The following is an 18,121-nucleotide window of genomic DNA, read 5'->3' on the forward strand; positions in this document are numbered from 1 at the left end:
TAATACTCTTTTTTAATAATTTTCTTCCTTTATTTTTGGCTGCGTGGAGTCTTCGTTGCTATGCACAGGTTTCCTCTGGTTGCGGCGAGCAGGGGCTACTCTAGCTGTGGTGTGCGGGCTTCTCATTGTGGTGGCTTCTCTTGTCCCAGAGCCCAGGCTCCAGGCATGCAGGCTTCAGTAGTTGTAGCACGTGGGCTCAGTGGTTGAGGCTCCCGAGCTATAGCTCAGGCTCAGTAGTTGTGGGGAATGGACTTAGTTGCTCCAAGGCATGTGGGATCTTCCTGGATCAGAGATCAAACCCATCCCATGTCTCCTGCATTGGCAGGCAGATTCTTTACCACCAGGGAAGCCCCAAGAACGTCATCTTTAATTACTGTAGCCAACACATTTGTCCTGCTTACTACGTGCTGGGGGGCTGTCACTGACAACAGCTCTATAAAGCGTAGATACTGCCGTCACCTCATTTCACAGGTGAGGAAACTGAGCTGGGAGAGAGAAGAGCTTTGCCCAGGGTCTCCTGGCTCAGAAATGACAAGGTCATGATGGAGGCCAGGTGCTGGCTCTTAACCTCTCCCCAAAGAACAAGTAGAAACTTGTATTTTTGATGCTTGAAAAACTTTAGAATTTGAAAAGATCAAGCCTCTGGGAGACTCAGAAGTAAGTCAGGTGGGGTGACATCTTTTCCAAGGCTAGTTGGGAGACAGAACTCATATGTTACCACTCCTCTTTCCTAGTCTTTTCAGACTATGTAATTTAACATAGAAAAACTGGAGGGATTTTTGTAAAGACTTCCTCTGCCTTTAAACCACCCCAAGAATCACCCAGCATGTGTTCTTTTAGGGAGTAACTGAAGTTACATTTGTGAGGGAGAACACCTCGAAATTAATGCACTTTTTCTATATAAGGTGCTTGACAGAAAACCAGAATTTATAAGAAATATCAAAAAATGTTTAGTCTCAGTCTGGTAGTTTGTGATACAAATTGAGTCAAATTTCATATTTTAAGCTTTAATACTGCCATTTTAGAATGATTTAGAAGAACTTCCTAGTTTGTCTTTAGATTGAGAATTCATGAGGAAGTCTCCATATTTCAATTTAGCTTGTAAAAATTTTTTTACTGGTTAATCATAGACTTGCCTAAGATTTGTATATGTGTGTTGTGGTTTAGTCACTCTAAATCAGTCATGTCTGACCCTTTCTGACCCCATGGACTGTAGCCCCCCAGGCTTCTCTGTCCATGGAATTCTCCAGGCAAGAATACCTGAGTGGGTAGCCATTCCCTTCTCCAGGGGATCTTTACCACCCAGGGATCGAACCTAGGTCTCCTGCATTTCAGGCAGATTCTTTACCATCTCAGCCACCAGGGAGGTAGCTTCCTAAGATTTTTGATTGTATATTAAAACTTATTGGGAGTTCCCTGGTGGCCTAGTGGTTAGGATTCCAGGCTTTCACTGCTGTAGCCCGGGTTCAATCCCTGATTGGGGAACCAAGATCCTACAAAGTGGGTGGCATGATCAAGAAAAAAAATTTGTCATTGTTTCTGAAATAATCTAAGCCCGGAAAGCCCACTGAATCCACAGTCTTACTCTGTGCGTCTAGTCAGGGCCTCCCCTTCGTGAGACTTGCCCTTCTTAGATCTGGTTCAGAGGTTGAAGTGACATTAAGAAGCCATCGGTGCTCAGTGCATTAGACCTTCTAAATATAACAGACAGGGTAGCTGCCAGCCTTTGACTTTGTAATCTGTAGATTAAAATTCCAATAAAGGGAAGCTAAGGGAAAAACATAATAAATCTTGCAAGTCAGATCTCTGGCCAGATCCATCACCCAGTGTGTGGATGACCTTTTTTTTTTTTTTTTTCTTCTTGCTTCCTTCTTTCTACTTCTGATGCTGTCCCTCTAGCCACTCCCTTCCAGTTTTGACATTACTTTCCTCACTGCTAGAGAAGAGGGGGGAAGAGAGCAACTTGGATCCCTATCAGAATGGGCCCTTTCCTGGGTCTAGTGAGAGGCTGAGAATGAAACAAAGTGGCGGGGTAGGTAGGGGCTGCGGCGGGGCGCAGGGTGCCAGTGGGGTTAATATGGACATGGCGGGGTTAATATGGACGCAGTGGTGCAGAGGTCCAGTCTGTGGGTTCTCGAGAGGCTCAGCTCCCAGGGGTTCTGCATTCCTCCCGATTGTAGATCATCAAGACCCAGAGACATATGCAGATCAGTCCCAGGCTTTCCTCTGAGGTCTGATCCCTGATAATCAGAGATGACAGTCTACTGCAGGGCGTGGCAAGTGTCCGCTGCGTGGCCCTATGACCACACTTTGCAGGGCTAAGTGGTGGTTTGAGTTGGCTGGCGGAGTTGCCTGGTGCTATTTGTGCATCTCAGTTTACCCTGTAGCAGACCGGGCAGGAGCTGAGGCCTTTTCTTCCCTGTAATGTTGATTTTATTAGCGAGCAAGACAGGAAAACAGTCCCATTTTGGTTGCTCCCCCCCAAAAATAACAACATTTAAATGTCTTTTCTTGAAAATTTAATGTTTGCCTTTGAGCTGTCTTGGTATTGTACCCACAGCTTCAGCATGAATACCCTCTGGCTTGAGGGCTTCAGCTAGTTTTTGAGGCGTCTTGTAAGCAATTGGAATAGTCAACTCCAGACTCACACCTTCGGAAACATCTTCCCTTCTGATTACTCTGGGAGTAAGGGTAGAGAAAAATCTCTATGATCTATCTTGTATTAAAAAAAAAATAAAAAAAACACCACCGCACAGTGCTACCATTTGGGTTTGAGGGGTGTTGTGAAGCAAGAGAGACAGTGCCTCTTATTTCCAAAATTAATTGTATTTGGAAGTTAAAGGGGAAAAAAGTGTATGCCATACAGCAAGTACCCACTTATTTCCCCTTGAGAGGTTTCTCAAGAGTGCCATGAAATCAAACAGTGATGGATATTCAACTTCAAAGAGGTGAAGTTGGGATGGAGTTCAACATTCCTTCAAATGGACGTGACTGCTTGAAACCCTCTCCATGTCATTTGGATGATGTGTACATCGCTCCCAGCCCCGGCCCTTGCTCTCACCCACCCTCACGTGGCTCCTGTATGCATGCTGGAACTTCCTCCCAGATGCAGCCTCAGCCTTGCTTGCCTTTCTGCCTTGTGCTGGGGAAATCTCAGCCATTTTCCTGTGCACCAAGGAGGGAGCCCTGCCAAGCAGCTGGGGTGGAATGAAAACTCCAGGTGTTTGCAGAGGTCTCCTCACCCCTTGTGTATGGCCTGGTATTCTTTTTGGGGACTCTGTGATTGGGACAGTGAGTAAAGAAGGCCAGAATCCTACCCAGGGACCCACCAGACTGGACACGCGGGTGCTTTGGTGGGAGTGTGTTGCTCAGGGGAATCCACCAGGGGCCAAGATTGCGGTCATTCAGCTCCTCTCCCCGCCCCAGGCCCTAGAGAACACAGTGAGGATAAATGCTCATCCCCGCACAGCTAGGCTGTGGCCTTGCATCAGTCCTTTCCTTGCATTCGTTGGCGGAAACCTCTCCACGTTGGTTGGTGTCGCTCTCACTTGTTCAGCTGTGTTCCACTCTTTGCCACCCGTGGACGGCAGCCCACCAGGCACCTCTGTCCATGGGGATTCTCAGGCAGGAATACTGGAGTGGGTTGCCATTTCCTTCTCTGGGGGATCTTCTTGACGCAGGGATGGAACCTGCATCTGCTGCATTGGCAGGCGGATTCTTTACCACTGAGCCACCTGGAAGCTTTCGTCGAGGGGAGGGTATAAATGCCAGTGTATCTGAAGTGGGCCGGGGGGATTTGTGACCGCCAGGCCATGCACGGTTACCTTTGAGACCGAACAAACTGCAGCCCAGCCTTTGATCAGGTGGAGATAAGGTTGGATTAAGACCTTTTTTTTTTTTACTAATACTAGACTCTGACCACCCCCGCCCCCTCATTTTCAACAGTGGACTTATTACTCTTGAGCACCTACTGTGTGCCAGGCGGTTCACCCACATCACTTTCTCGTCGAGCCCTCGGAACCGCCCAGAGAGCCTGCCCTTTACCGACGTGACGGGCCTAGACCGCGGGCCTAGTGGCTTTCCCCAGCCGCGGCGCAGCATTGGAAGCGACAACTGCGGGGAGGGCGCGGGGCGTTGCAGTTCCCGCCGCGCCCGCCCGCCGGGAAGGCGGCCGTGGGGACCTCGGGCCCGAGCCGCGGGGGGAGCAGCGACAGCTGTCGATGTCGCACCGGGGACTGCGCCCCCGCGGGGCCGACCCGGCGCCGGGCCGAGGGGCGGGGCGGCGAGGGGCGGGGCGCGCGGGGCGGGCCGGGGGAGGGGCGGTGGCCCCGGCGGCTCGGGCTCCGCGCGCCGAGGAAGTCCCGCTCCGAGAGCTGCGCGCGTCTGGAGCAGGCGCGCTCGGCGCAGTCGGGGAGCGAAGTCCGGAGCCAGGGGCCCCCGTGCCGCCGCCGCCCCCGCCCGCCACCCGTCCAGCCAGGGAGCCCGCGGCGCCGGCGGCGGCCGCCGATGGAGTTCACTTGAGCGGCGAGCCGGCGGGAAAGGCAGGCGCCCGCGACCGGAGCGCGGGCCGGAGCCGAGCCAGCCCCGGGCGCTTCCCGCCCGCCTGCCCGCGAGCTCCGGCCGGGAGTCGCCGCGGGCCCCGCGCAGCCCGCCTGGCGCCCCGAACGCTGCAGCGCCGCCCGCGCCGCGCGCCGGAGAGATCGGCCCCGAATAAGGACTCCCGGAGCGTTTCCTCCGGCGCCGCGGCGGCGGTGGCGGCTGCGGGACCGGGACCGGTCGGCCCGCGGGGCAGCTAGACAGGCGGGAGCGGCAGTCAGGGAGCCCGAGGCGGCCGCCGGGGAGAAGCCGCCGCCGCCGCCGCCGCCGCGCGCACTCCTCCTCCCTCTCCCTCCTCCCCTCCGCACATGGTCTCCTTTGTCCTGTCGCCGCTGCCGCCGCCTCGCTCTTAGCTCCGCGCGCCGAGGCCGCGGCCCGCGCCGCTCCTCTCCGCCTCGCCCGGGACCCCCCTGAGTCCCCACCGGCCCCGCGCGCCGCAGGAGCAGCAGGGAGGCAGCTGGGCGAACGTGGGCCGGGCGCTCCCTCCCGGCCGCCCGCCGGCGCCCGCCTGGCCTCGGCCGCGCTGGATGTGCGCGCAGCGCGGGCTGTCGGCCGCCCCGGAGCCGCCGCTCGTTGGGATTTGGTTCGCATGCACCCGCTTCCAGACTTTCGCCGGGAAAGGAGCCGAGACCCGCGCGGACCGAGCCCGATCGGAGTTGGGCGTTTTCTCTTCGTGTTTGGCTGATTTCCCCCCTGGTCTCTGACGATTCCCCCCACTGCGAGCCTTGCTTTGGAGCCAAACCATGAACTTGGGGCTGACAGGACCGCTTAACCCTTGGCGACCAGGTAATGCAGCCCTGGAGGCGCGCGGCTGCCTCGCTCGGCGCCCGCAGTCGAAAGGGAGTCGGGGGGTCTTTTGTTGGCGGCGGCCGGGCAGAGGTGGCAGAGGCGGGGAGGCTCCTCGCGTCTGGCGCCCCCGAGCCCCCTGCCGCCGCCCACCCCACCTCCCTCCTGCCCGGCCGCCCGCCTGCCCTCCCTCCGCGGCCCGGGCGCCCGCCTTTGTACTTTCCACCCCTGGCCCTCTGGGCTTGGGCGGCCGGAGCTGCGCCGTGGTGCCCGGGGACCCGAGCCACCCCGGCGCCACCCGCCCCGAGGGGCTCCGCCTGTCTCTGGCTGGGGCCGGGCCGGCTCCCGCTCGGGCTGGAGAACTAGGCGCTGCGCTCGCCACCGGTTCCCCGGGTAGTGCTTCCCCGCGCCGAGGTCGGGATCCCGGCCCGCACGCGGTGCCAAGGGAAGCGAAAGGAGATCTGAACTCGGGATCGCTGCAATTGGGCAAAGAACTCGCGCTTAAGTTTCGAGCATGTTTCTCTTTTCTTGTTGGAGATCCCCTCCTCGTGCGGGTGCGGGTGCTGGGGGCCGACCCCGAGATCCGAGGCCGAAGGGAATTAATGTCGACCTCGAACCGGAGCGGCCGCGTCCCACCCCTGTCTACTCGGAAGGCTTTTATTCGTTTTCCTCATTCTCTGTGTTCCTTTCTTCAATCGACTATAACTTTTCTTTAAACACCAGGTACAGCGTCCAGTCATTTTTCAGTGTGGTTTTTTAAAATCTGTTTCCGTCCCCCTCCCCCCAAATAAAAAGCAGTTAAAAGAGAGCTTTGTTTTTTTTTTTTTCCTATCATTTTTAGATAAAGCGGCTACAACGCCGTGGCTCTCCAAAACCGAGGGGAATGAAGCGAAATAGCGAGCGAAATCTAAAGATCTTTAGTATGTAAAGGTGCCCCCGTGTTAAGAGAGGAGAGACGCAAAAGCTGTGCTCGCCAGCTAACTCTTGGCTCACCAGGTTTCCATTAGTCGTCCCTGATTTAAAAAAAAAAAATCAGGAAAAAGGTCCAGGTAATATAAAGAACTGCAGACTTTTCTCTTAAAAACAATGAAAAAGAAAACTAAGATTAAGATCCCAGAAACCACAAATTTGCACAAATGCTTTGGAGCGCAAGTAAAATTTGGAAGTTCATGGAGAAAAAAAGCAAAGCATTTCCTTGTACTTCCTGCTTAAGACCTAGGCAGAGAAGCTCTTTTCTGACTTTTCAGGACTGTGGTCCGCCATAGTTGTAACCACCTGGATGGGAGGAAAAGGGCTCCAGATCATTTTTCTGATTAGCCGAAGTCCCATTACCATCATTTTCTTTGGAGTGTTTTTCCACGGAGGCCTTTCTGAGACACCCATCCCCACCCCTCCCCAATTGCAAAAGGGCTTTGTGACATGTATTAGAAAATGAAAGGGCTGGAGAAGCTTTTATTAGAGAACATTACTCCTAAGTCATTTGGAATATCCTGTCAGACTCATTTCCTTAGTAACTTACTGGATGGCATCATAATAATCACATCCTCTAAGTTCGCTCCAGACATAAGGATCACTAAAATGGTTACTTGAGAATATGGTGTGGAGGTGACGCGAGGGCGGCCCTCAAGGAGGGTGTGCAAGCCAGCCAAAGGGCCTCTTCACCTCCAGCTTCTGTCCTGTTTCATCTCTCCCTCCTTCCCTAACACACACATACCCCAAGTGCAAATAAAAGCTGCATCAGGAGCCTTCTCTCCTCACCGGGTGTTTTTGGCATTGATGATACAATACTTTTGTTTCTATGGTGCTTTGGCCCAGTGAGACTCATTTTAATAGGTAGTCCTCAAATCTGCAAGGCTTATTGCATTTTGGCAAACTGATTTAATTAACAGCCTCTCCCCTTTTTTTCTTTTTAAAAATATGAGCTGTAGTGTAAGCCATGAATTTAACATAGCCATTCTAATTTGAAGAGACATTTTTTCATCAAGTAATAGTGAAATGCTCTTTGCTCCAAGTTTTTAGCTGGGAAACTCGTGTTCCTAGAAATCTCACTAAATGTTACAATAAGGACAACACTGTTTCTGTGATTTTTGCTTCTGTACCTCAGTATTCTTGATTTGCTTCATGCATAGCTTGTTTCCCCCTCCATGCAGCACTTTTTTGGCGGTTTATTTTTATGAAAAGCTACTATGATAAACAATTTTATTTAATTTAAAATGGCAGGAAGGCCTTTGGCGTATGTTTTATTCATGAAAAATAAAGGGAAGCCTCTATCTAGGATTTATTTTAAACTGCTTATGTATAAGTGTATGTAGTTCAGCACTTGTTTTGCACATACATTCATTTTTTTCTTGATCTATTAATCTTCAGAACCACCCTTACAGTAGGAAGATTAAAATTAAAGGGGGAAATAATCATAGTAACAATATTTTATGTCTTTCTCTATCCCTTACATTGAGAACTAGAAGTTGTTCGCTTCAGACATAAGGATCACACAGGAATGTCTCATCTTTGTCAACATAGCACAAAAAGACTAAATTGAATATCTTCTTTGTCCCCAGAAGCCAGCTCCAGAGTCTGAATATGTTGTATTTCAGATTCTCCCCTCCCTCTATTTCTTATATTTTCTCTAGATTAATTCACCATTCTATGCTTTGCTTTGTCAAAACACACATCTCTGTGTGTAAAGTGTGAGAATCAGTGATTCCTTACAAGGGTTGGGTAGCAAAATAGCATGAATATAACCATTATAACTTGAAATGCAGACACATTATCTAATTATTCCATGATGGAGCTGCTTAATTTTTAAGGTTTTTTTTCAAATTGTAGAAGTGCAGTGCTTCTGAAACATCATAGCATTTTCCTCCAAACCGACTTTATGTTGATTTTCCAGAACATTAGTGCATAATTTAAATTGGCTTTACTCTTGCTGTTTAAACAGGCTTATTTCACTTTCCTGGAGCCACTGTAATAATTAGCAGACATGTTTTCTAGAAAATGGAAAGGAAATAATGCTGACAGTGTATATAGTGTCGGTGTGTTGGGCAGGTCGGCTGGGTTTCATTTCGACACCAAGGTCGTCGTGGTTACCAGAGGGGACAAGGACCTCAGGGTCATCAGATAAATCTTTGAAAACGAATTTCAGGGAGTGCTGGACAACACTTTTTAGTGAGGAGAGGCTTAGTGTTAAATAATAGGCATTTCTGGTTTCTGAGAGAAAATTGAAAAACAGGCATGTCTGCAAATATGGGAAAAAGTACTATTTCCAAAATGATGATCTGTCAATGAAATTGCAAAATCATTATGAGTGAGCTGAATTGCTTTGTGTATCATCTCGTAGAAATATGTTTTGCACAGATAATATGTCTAATAAGGACACATTTTTAAAATCAGATTTTTTTTCCCCCTTAGCAAATAGCTGCACTGCAGGTCTGCCTCATGCAGTCAACCAGCACCACCTTATGGAGGATTGGGGGAAATTGCTGCTTAACTTTTCAGGCTTTTCAAAAATGGAGTAAATTGATTTAAAATAATAGTAACGATGATAGTTACGACAGTATTCATGACAGTGATAACGCTTTCCCCCCCTTCTTGTTTTGCAGGCCTCAGATGCCAGCTCTGAAAAACTCTTCAATACTGTTATTGTAAACAAAGGTAAGAAGCCTTAAATCTGAGTGGTAGCTTTTATTTTCCTATTTGTTCTGTTGTCTTTGCCTTGAACGAAAACAGAAAGAACAGTGGTCATCCCTTACCATTCTGGAGCTCCAGTTCATAATTTGTATTTTTTGCTTGAGACAGAATCTGTGCTTTCGCGATGTATCCCAAAACAGTTTATTGTAAAAGAACACATTGAATCCTTATTTAAATTGATTTGCCTAAGAAATGACTACGTCTCTGTGACTTTCATTTAATGTAGGAAGTGATCATGGAGAATAATCATTCTCAAGATGCCTTAACTTTATTGTTAGTTATCAACTACCCAGCAGTTGGAGAACGATAAACAGCTGGTTTGTACTGCAGACTCTAATAATCAGTACATGTTTAGTATTCACAGGATTATGGTCATAAACCAAGCCTTACTCTGCTGTGGGCTTTCTGTGAAGTTAATAAACGAGCAAGAGGGCAAAATTTAAATACACGCTATTCCATTAATTTCTTCCAAACTGCAGTAGAGACTGAGAGGCTAATGATATTGCAGAACATTAAGGGGAAACTTATCTTAAATCACTGCCAATAGGTTTCTGGGCAGTTTTCATTGGTTGCAGTATTGTTGGAAATACTGAAATTTAAGGGAATTTCTCATAGCGGGTTTTTGCAAAGATGTATTCTTTGAAAGGTATAAATTATGTAAACTCTTTGATCTCTTTCTCTCCTCTGTAGAACGTGATGTTTGCATTATAATTGCTAAATGCAGAATGTATGCTTCCCATCCTGGTCACCTTCTGTGTTACAAGGAGGATACTGGCTAGCTTGAACAGGGTTGGGCCTTCACGAAGTGATATTTGAAACCATGTCCACATTCTCCAGTGGCCTTGGCTAGCGTTTTTGCTAGCTGGTTAGTCAGACATACTCCGAAGTGCAGTTATTTTGAGCTCCCCAATTATTTTAGAAATTTGAACCAACTGCAATTTTAAATAGTACATTATGTTTAGCGTTCCCTGGAGGTGTGGATGCTTATGTGATTGCTGTTACTCCCAGAATTATCGTCATATTGAATTTTATCTTTTTTTATTGCATAATGGAGTATTCCAGTTTTATATTTCATCGTATATTTTGATGGACTGAAAGTTTGTATAAATTTGTTGTCCATAATGCTAAAAGCCCAATAAAAGAAGGTACGTGGCAGTTCATAGTGTACAGGGCTCGTATGGGAAAATGTGCAATTGTTTATTGCTCGTTTTGACAAGGGAAGAGGACGGTAGATGGTCGTGGGTCCCTGTGAGACAGGAGGAGGAGGACCCTAAGGCGGCCCTGAGGTCCTCAGAAGGAGGCGCCCTGTTTCAGTGACGCCCGCCTGCAGGACCCCCGCAGCCCAGATGCCTGTGTCTGCCTGTTGCCAGCTTGCTGGGAAAGCTCTGGAATGTGTGTTCCCTCTCTGGGATCAGCCAGCCCTGGCCTGAGAGTTGGCTCAGGGGCCTGCACTGAGGCCCGGCTACCCTCAGGGGGCTGAAAGGTGCCCTTCAGGGCCCAGAGCAGGGGGGGGTGGTGAGCAGCCACGCGTGACCTCCCTCCCTCTGCGTCTTCCCTCCTGCTCCCCCCCACCACCCTGCATCCCCCTGCCCCCTTTCCAGTCGAACGTCTCCCACATTCTTATTTTTGTTTACTTACAGAGTGTGATTTGTGGCATCTATTTGGTTGTGAATAGTCCTCCTTCTGACAGGGTGCCTTTCTTCTGAGCTGCTTTTCTGGGGGTGATTTAGTTGCCTTGAAAGGATTAAGGTTTCTTTGTGTACGCTAAAATCAACACAGGCTTTTTTATTTTATTTTTTTTCCTGAGCTTTGCTTGGGAAACCATACACAAATAAGCATTTTAGTTGATGGCAGATTATTCCTTTGCCCCTTATTTCCATCAAAATGGCCTTTCTTGGCTCCTCCAGAGTTCCCCCTTAACGCCTTATGCTAATTCCTGTTGGTAACATGAATGACAAGAGCCGGAATCAATGCAAATCCAGGTGGTGCCAAACAGAGGGACTGGTATCCAGCACCCGCCCTCCTCCCTGGAGAGAAAGAGATGAAGCAGGGGGTGGGGCGGGGAGGGAGGGAAGCATGGGGGCAGTTTTGTTAAGGGGATTAGTATTCACACTGCTAAGTATCAGGAAAACGAGTTCCAAAAGACAGGTGCAGGGAGTCTTGCTGTGTGCCTGTGGGTTTGGGTCTCTTTTTCACTCCGGGTAGTGGCCGTGTTTACCAGATGGATGGTTGACAAGGCCTTCAAGAACTGTCAGCTTCAGGCGCATCAAGTTCAAGTTCTGCAAAAGCGGCCTGCGCCGCCCGTGAGCCTGGTCTCCCGACTCTGTCCAGTATTCCTAGCCAAGAGCAATAAAAAGCCATGTAAGAAAGGGCAAATTTACACCAGGTAACAAACACCGCTGGGAGAATCCTCAAAGCCTGGGCTTATTGAACAGTCTGACAAGAGTGCAGGGGAGCTGACACGTGTATGCTTCCCCCCTCCAGATGTTTAAAGCCACACATCACCTCTCCCTCTTTGGAGCCCCACCGGGCTCCGACCTTCCAGAAGTGTGGCTTTAAGCTGCTGGTGAGATTATGCTGCTGAGCCCCGGCAGCAGGCAGATTTGGTCCATAAAATTTCACTGTGGGAGGGCAGTGCTAATCTCACAAGCTGATTGTGGTGGGGGGTTGGTGGGGGCACAGCTTTGATGTTGGGCCCCCGAGGTTGGGGGGATGTAGCTCTGACGGAAGCCGCAGGGGTCATGGCTCAAGTCCCATCAGTCTGTTTGTGAGCTGGAGTAAATCATTTCACCTCTTTAGGTCAGACTTTTCAATCATAGCAGAACGGAGACCTGGGCCAATGTGTCTGGTGGGGATAAGACAATTAGTTGGTGAGGGGGAGGGGCTGAAACAGAGTAGCCACCTCGAAGCTTTCCTATTCCTCTGCCTCTTTGATCTAATTCTGATTCTCTCTGTTGTAGAGCCCATCCGATTTAATAGAGGACTAGTAAGATTTTGGTGTTTACGCGTTCCAAATCATTACTTCCTTCTGATGCCTTTTATTTCACATTTTGCAAGAAATTAATCAAACGGCACATGCTTGTAGGTACACACGACTTGCTCAATGAGAATTGAGCTTGTCCAAAGATGTGGGGAGATGAACCTCCAAAGTGCAAGGCTTAGGGTTGGAGACATTAAAAAAAAATAGTAACTTTAATCAAGGTCATGGTTGCTGTATTTAATCTTTATGTGTTCAAATGTTTACAGGATGTTCATGTGAATTTTATGAATCCTTCTGTCTTTGTGACTCAACCATCTGCCAAAGAAAAAATTGATTTTCCCAATGAGACAGACACACACAGAGAGACTGAGTTCTTGTCCGTATTTAGTGGGTTGAACTGCTACAGGAGCAAAAGACGTGTACCCCAAATTCTGTACTGTTTATCCTTAAAAGGAGCGAACTTATCAGTCAATTCAGTGTGTCCAGCCAGCATTTATTACCCTTCTTTACGTATTGTAAGGGCTTCCCAGGTGACACAGTGGTGAAGAGTCACAGCAGACTCAGGTTTGATCCCTGAGCTGGGAAGATCCTCTGAAGGAGGAAATGGCAACCTGCTGCACATAATAAGTAACTTATTATTACTTATCACTTACTATTCTTGCCTGGAAAATTCCATGGACAGAGGAGCCCGGCGCACCACGGTCCATGAGGTCGCAGAGAGTCAGACACAACTGAGAACACAGTCACACACCTACTCAAGGCTCTACTTCTTGGGGATTTTGCCACTTTGATCTACAGCCAGAAATGCAGAAAGGGAGCACTTCGTAAACATGCCCATCCTGCCACCATCATTAATGTTGTGTAAACTCTGAAGTTGCTGCAAGGCAGAGCTTCCTGGAGGAAAGAAAAGAAGGGAAGCCATGTGTGGAAGGGAGAAGAACAAAAGTCAGGTGCTCTCTGGGGCCCTCTGTGTCCCTGGTCCCAGCCCTGGTAGGGGCCATGGTCTAGGTTAGGGGCAGAGAAAAGGCCGAGTTGCCTCTTTTCCAGAATCTGTCCTGCAGCTGAGACAAGTCAGAGATGACACAGGACCAGGAGGTGTATTTGACCCCATCACTCTATGAAGCTGTGCTTCTCTTGAGTAGCTGGGGTGGAGATCGATCCAGGAAGGGTGTAGGGCCCTGATTAGTAGTCCCTTCTGCAATGAGTGAGCACCACCTGTCTCCTGAAATGTGGACAGCCGAGGAGCAGCCACCCACCCTCCTTGGTCAGACCCCCATCTCCCCTGCCCCAGGTCAGCCCTGGGACACTGGTGGGCACGCGCTCCTCATGATGAGCACCAGACACAGTGCTGAAGCCACCTTGATCTCCCTGACCAGGACCGTTTGGCCTTTCTCAGGCCCCACAGGACCTCCTAGTGGACACACTGGCCTCTTCTTGGGGTCGATTTTGTGCTGAAGGGTCTCCATGGGACACAGATGAGGTCGGAGCCTTTAGATTTAGTAGGGTTTTTGGGTATCTTTGACAATATGGTTTTATCACCAGCGTAGATGGAAAACCAGGCTAAAAAATTGGTTGAGATTTGAGATGAGGTGAGAAAAAAATTACTAGGGATGCTGCTTGTGAATGAGGTTCAGGAAGTGAGGACATAATAAAATCTTTTCATGGCAATGATCTCACTTCACTCATCAAGTTTAGACATGAAGGGGGAACTCCTTGGTTTGGTGACAAGTGAAGGTAAGAGTTATCACCAAGGCTTCTCCCCTAAATTAATTCTCAGCTTTCTGTGTAAGTGAAAACAGTGCAATTGAGTATGGGATAGCTTTCTTTTAAAAAAAAAAAAAGATGTAGAGTTTAAAATCTAATTATAATAAACATATGGAGACCATTTTACCATTTCTTGTAGTGTCCTGGGTTTCGTTGTAAGGAGAACACGATGTGTAAAGCTCATTCCCCGCGTGCAGACGAATAAACTGAGCTCATTTCAGCCTCTGTAAATTAGTCACAGTTTTGTACTGTCTTAAATCCTACAGAAGGGAAGCTGTCAGTCATTCTTTATTTTTCTTTCTCTGGACCTTTTTTTATTTTGGAGTTTCAGAGCATTTTCTTGGGTCTTTAGAATACAGAGATGTCTGATATGAGGAAAATTAAATACTATTGAAGGGTAATTGGTGCTTGATTGGAGACAAAGGACTTGTGAGTGGTTGGATTTTCCTTCCTACTCCACACTGCAGAGAACATGCAATCAGCTCCTTTTGTTATGGAAATTGACCTTCCTATAGGAGCCAGACTCTTACGTACAGAATTACGTTGTTGTATAGATTTATTCCTTGAGACTTCTTGAAAATAGACCCCGTGTATTCTTAGTGTGAAACCACCAGGAAGGGTCTAAAAATATTCCATGTTTTGAGAAAGTGTTTCCCACTAGGTATTTTTCCGTTAAGTGGTACCTAAGCTCTCGCTGACCTTGTGCGTGAAGATAGTCAGGAACCCTGGGTACATGTTGGATCCTGTTACTGGAATGTCGGTGCCAGGGATGGAAGATATTCTGAGCATTTGAATTGATCTTGCGAGTAGGACTCTCACAGCAGTGCCACTTTCCCAGATGAATTAAAAGGAGACCAGATTCCCAGATCTTGAGCGCCTCTCTGAGCTGGACCTGAGTGGTGGTGGTGGTGTTCCGTTGCTAAGTGGTGTCCAACTCTTTGCAACCCCATGGACTGCAGCACACCAGGCTTCCCTGTCCTTCACTATCTCCGAGTTTGCTCAGACTCATGTCCATTGAGTTGATGATGCCATCCAACCATCTCATCCTCTGACACTTCTTCTTTTCCTGCCCTTAATCTTTCCCAGCATCAGGGTCTTTTCCAGTGAGTCAGCTCTTCACATCAGGTTGGCGAAACTATTGGAACTTCAGCTTTAGCATCAGTCCTTCCAGTGAATATTCAGGGTTAATTTCCTTTCGGATTGACTGGTTTGATTTCCTTGCTGTCCAAGGGACTCTCGAGAGACTTCTCCAGCACCATAGTTCGAAAGCATCAATTCTTAGGCGCTCAGCCTTCTTTATGGTTCAACTCTCATATGGTCCATGACTACTGGAAAAACCAGAGCTTTGACTAGAAGGGTCTTTGTTGGCAAAGCGATGTCTCTGCTTTTTAATACGCTGGCTAGCAGAGCAGAGGATAACATTCTTTTAGTCAGATGATTACATGCCACTGTTTATTTCTGAGCCCACTGAAAAGCTCTTCCCTTACTTTATTGATTGATCACTGCTGTTCTTGGAAAGACTTTTCTCCATACTTGGCAATATTAGCAAAGACACTTGAATGTTGACAAGCATCAGTTTTCATTCCATTCATATTTAAGTGCTTTGTTTAGGCAGTGATGTCGAATTCGCTTGTCTCAGAAAGTAATCCACACTCATAGTAGATGCTTGGCATTAAAAAAAAAAAAAAAAAACCATCACATTGGTTCTGGAGAGTCTTTAATGAGAACCGTTCAGTGACAAAGGGCCTTCTCGCTGGTAACAGCTTTCAAGTGCGTGGGGTCAGCCCGGGCCTGGAGAGTGTCCTGCGTGGAGGAAGCCCGTGGCTATCCCATGGCCTCTGGATTATTTCTGGTGTCTGACAACTGCAGAAAAATGTTGTTTTTCTCTGAAAATGTATGTTTATTTAACTAGGTTTCTTTTTGCTTCACAATCTGGATTCCATTCACTCAGTTACCACTCCAATTAACTAACAATTATTTAACATTAACAGTAATTACAGACGCCAGTTAAGCGCCTACAGATGTCAACTGTTAGCTTTGTACCTAATCACTCAATGAAATGGAGAAAGTTCAACAAACATCAATTAGCCAAGCAATTAGTATGAGTTAGGAAAGAGCATGTTATCATGTGTGAGCTGATTCAATTTATTTTATTTTGGCAGTAAAACACACACAGGCGAGCGGCAGTAAGTTCCTCAGATAAGATAAAACTCCATTGTTGTGCAGCTTACATAAGAATTCTTTCCTTGTGCATAAGTCAAATATGCTCTTGCCTGGAATTTATTTAACAAACAAAATTTGTCTCAATTACTCAGAAAGCCCAGCAATGCTCAGTCTCAGGAAGCAACTGGGTGAATTATGAATCCAGTGAACATGCTGTATAAGGAAATGTCAGAATTTTTCAGTGGAGAAATGATCGATTCCCACTCAAATGATCTCCTCTGTGCCTTTTGAATTTTTACCGGTTTATTCCTGAACCTGTGCAGGAACGGGTGCAATACAGATTTCATTAATTTCATGGTGCCTGAACTTTTTGCTCATCTGTCTTTGATGTAGCCTGGGGCAGTCACTGAAGTCTTTAACCTACTTGCCCAGTGTATGCTTTAAAAAAGTAGCAGTGGTTCTCAATTGAAATCAGTTGAGGACCCACTTCATGAATTCACCAAGGAGATTCTGGGTCCAAATTCAGAAATTCTATACCCTCCCCGACCCCCAAGCCAATCCCCATCCATACACTAGACTTTCATCAATTACCTGGGTGCCTGGACTTATTGGGAGAATGCACTCCAAGGTCTGAGACGGTCCATCAGTTAGTGTTTGGAGGTTCATTGTACCTCCAAGTGGAAAGCTGGCCATATGTGGCTATGCCTCTGGCTCCTCTCCTGGAAATGCTTTCTTGCCAATTCCTGAAGCCTGTGGGTAGGAGTGGAAGGGGCCAGTCCTTAGTGGGGTGCTCTGTCAGGTCACTGTGGCCATAATGTGCAGACTTTTCCATTTGAGCAAATCTCTCAGCCTTAACTGAATCCAGGAGTTGAAAAATTAATATTGGGAGTTCCTTGGTGCCCCAGGGGTTAGGATTCTGGGCTTCTCCCTGCTTGGGCCCAGGTTCAGTCCCTGGTCCCTGGTTGCAAACTGAGATCCTGCAAAGCCACATAGCCAGAAAAAAATTCTGTTCAGTAGAATAGCTTAGGGTATAGAACCGCCATGTTCCATGTGCTTTTCTCTTATAAGCATTTTACCAGTGCCCAGTAGTCTGCCTAGGAATCCAGCACCCCGTGCGCTGGCATGGTTGTTTTGGAAAGAACAACCCTTCTTCATCACTTAATAGGGTCTCTGTTTATCTGCTTTGGCATGTTATGTTGCAGAGCTTAGGCCAACCAAAGTCTCATATCGGGTGTCGGCTTGCAGACCAGTTGTGGCTCCCCTTGTCATTATTCTGGTACCCAGGTCAGAAGAGCAGCCCTCAGGGTAGTTATCTTGGTAGAAGGAAAAAAACAGAGACAGAATTATAGAACCTGTCTTCAGGTTTCAGCTTGGTTGTGTTGTGTGGTGTTCCCAGCCATCTCATTGGCCAAAACAAGTCTCTAGGACTTTTCCCACCATGCCGTGCTAAGGTAATCTGTGTTCCCTGGAAGTTAGTGGGAATTTCCCATTGACAGTGGAGGGTCTTACTGACATCTTCATCCTCACCCAGGGCGCCCACCACTGTCTGAGCAGGTGCTGCCACAAAAGCATCATGGCGACTACACGGCAGCCGGGCTCAGCTGTAGACATCTCTGACTTCCTTCCCTTCTGATGAGACATGAATTTCTCCATATTTCTACTCTCCATGCCCATTCCCGTGCCGGTAATTGGACCAGCTGTTCCTTTTCAGCCAGATTTTATTAGAAGTAACTTGGGATTTTCCATCAGGGGCATTTCCCTAGCAACCGATGACATAAGCGGAAGGTCCAAATCCATGTGGAGGTGGGAGGGGCGCCTGTTAATAAGGAGTAATGCCCCGTGGGCACTCAAATCTCTGACCCTCGTAAACCCTGCCTTATAGAGGAGGAGGTTGAGAGCACATCATTGCTTTTTCTAAGAGTCCTTTTGAAGAGGGAAGTGTCTCCAGTGTGCGTGTTAATAGGCTGGTGTGGGAGGCGGTTATATTGGGATGCCTTTAAAAGCCACTTGGAAAACAGTTTCCCCTCTTATCTATCAATCGCCCCTCACATCTCTCGGAAGAGTAACACTGAAACCTAATTGTAGCCAGAACTGCATCATTTTCTCATTATCCGTTTATAGCCGGAAAAGGCTTTTTCCATGCTA

General features: G+C 47.9%; 1 protein-coding gene across 9 annotated transcripts in view; it reads left to right on the top strand.

Moving 5' to 3' along the window:
* AUTS2 (activator of transcription and developmental regulator AUTS2) overlaps window positions 1–18,121 on the top strand; it is a 1,225,668-nt gene that overhangs the window by 1,119,392 nt on the left and 88,155 nt on the right. For all 9 annotated transcript variants that reach the window (XM_055409984.2, XM_055409986.2, XM_055409985.2 and 6 more), the window contains one exon: window positions 8,982–9,033. In XM_055409984.2, the coding sequence (XP_055265959.1) occupies window positions 8,982–9,033 (52 nt within the window). The remainder of the gene's footprint in view (window positions 1–8,981; window positions 9,034–18,121) is intronic.

Source organism: Moschus berezovskii, chromosome 27, assembly GCF_049115385.1.
Source record: "Moschus berezovskii isolate FMDL1 chromosome 27, NW_MosBer_1.0, whole genome shotgun sequence".
NCBI classification, from domain to species: Eukaryota; Metazoa; Chordata; class Mammalia; order Artiodactyla; family Moschidae; genus Moschus; species Moschus berezovskii.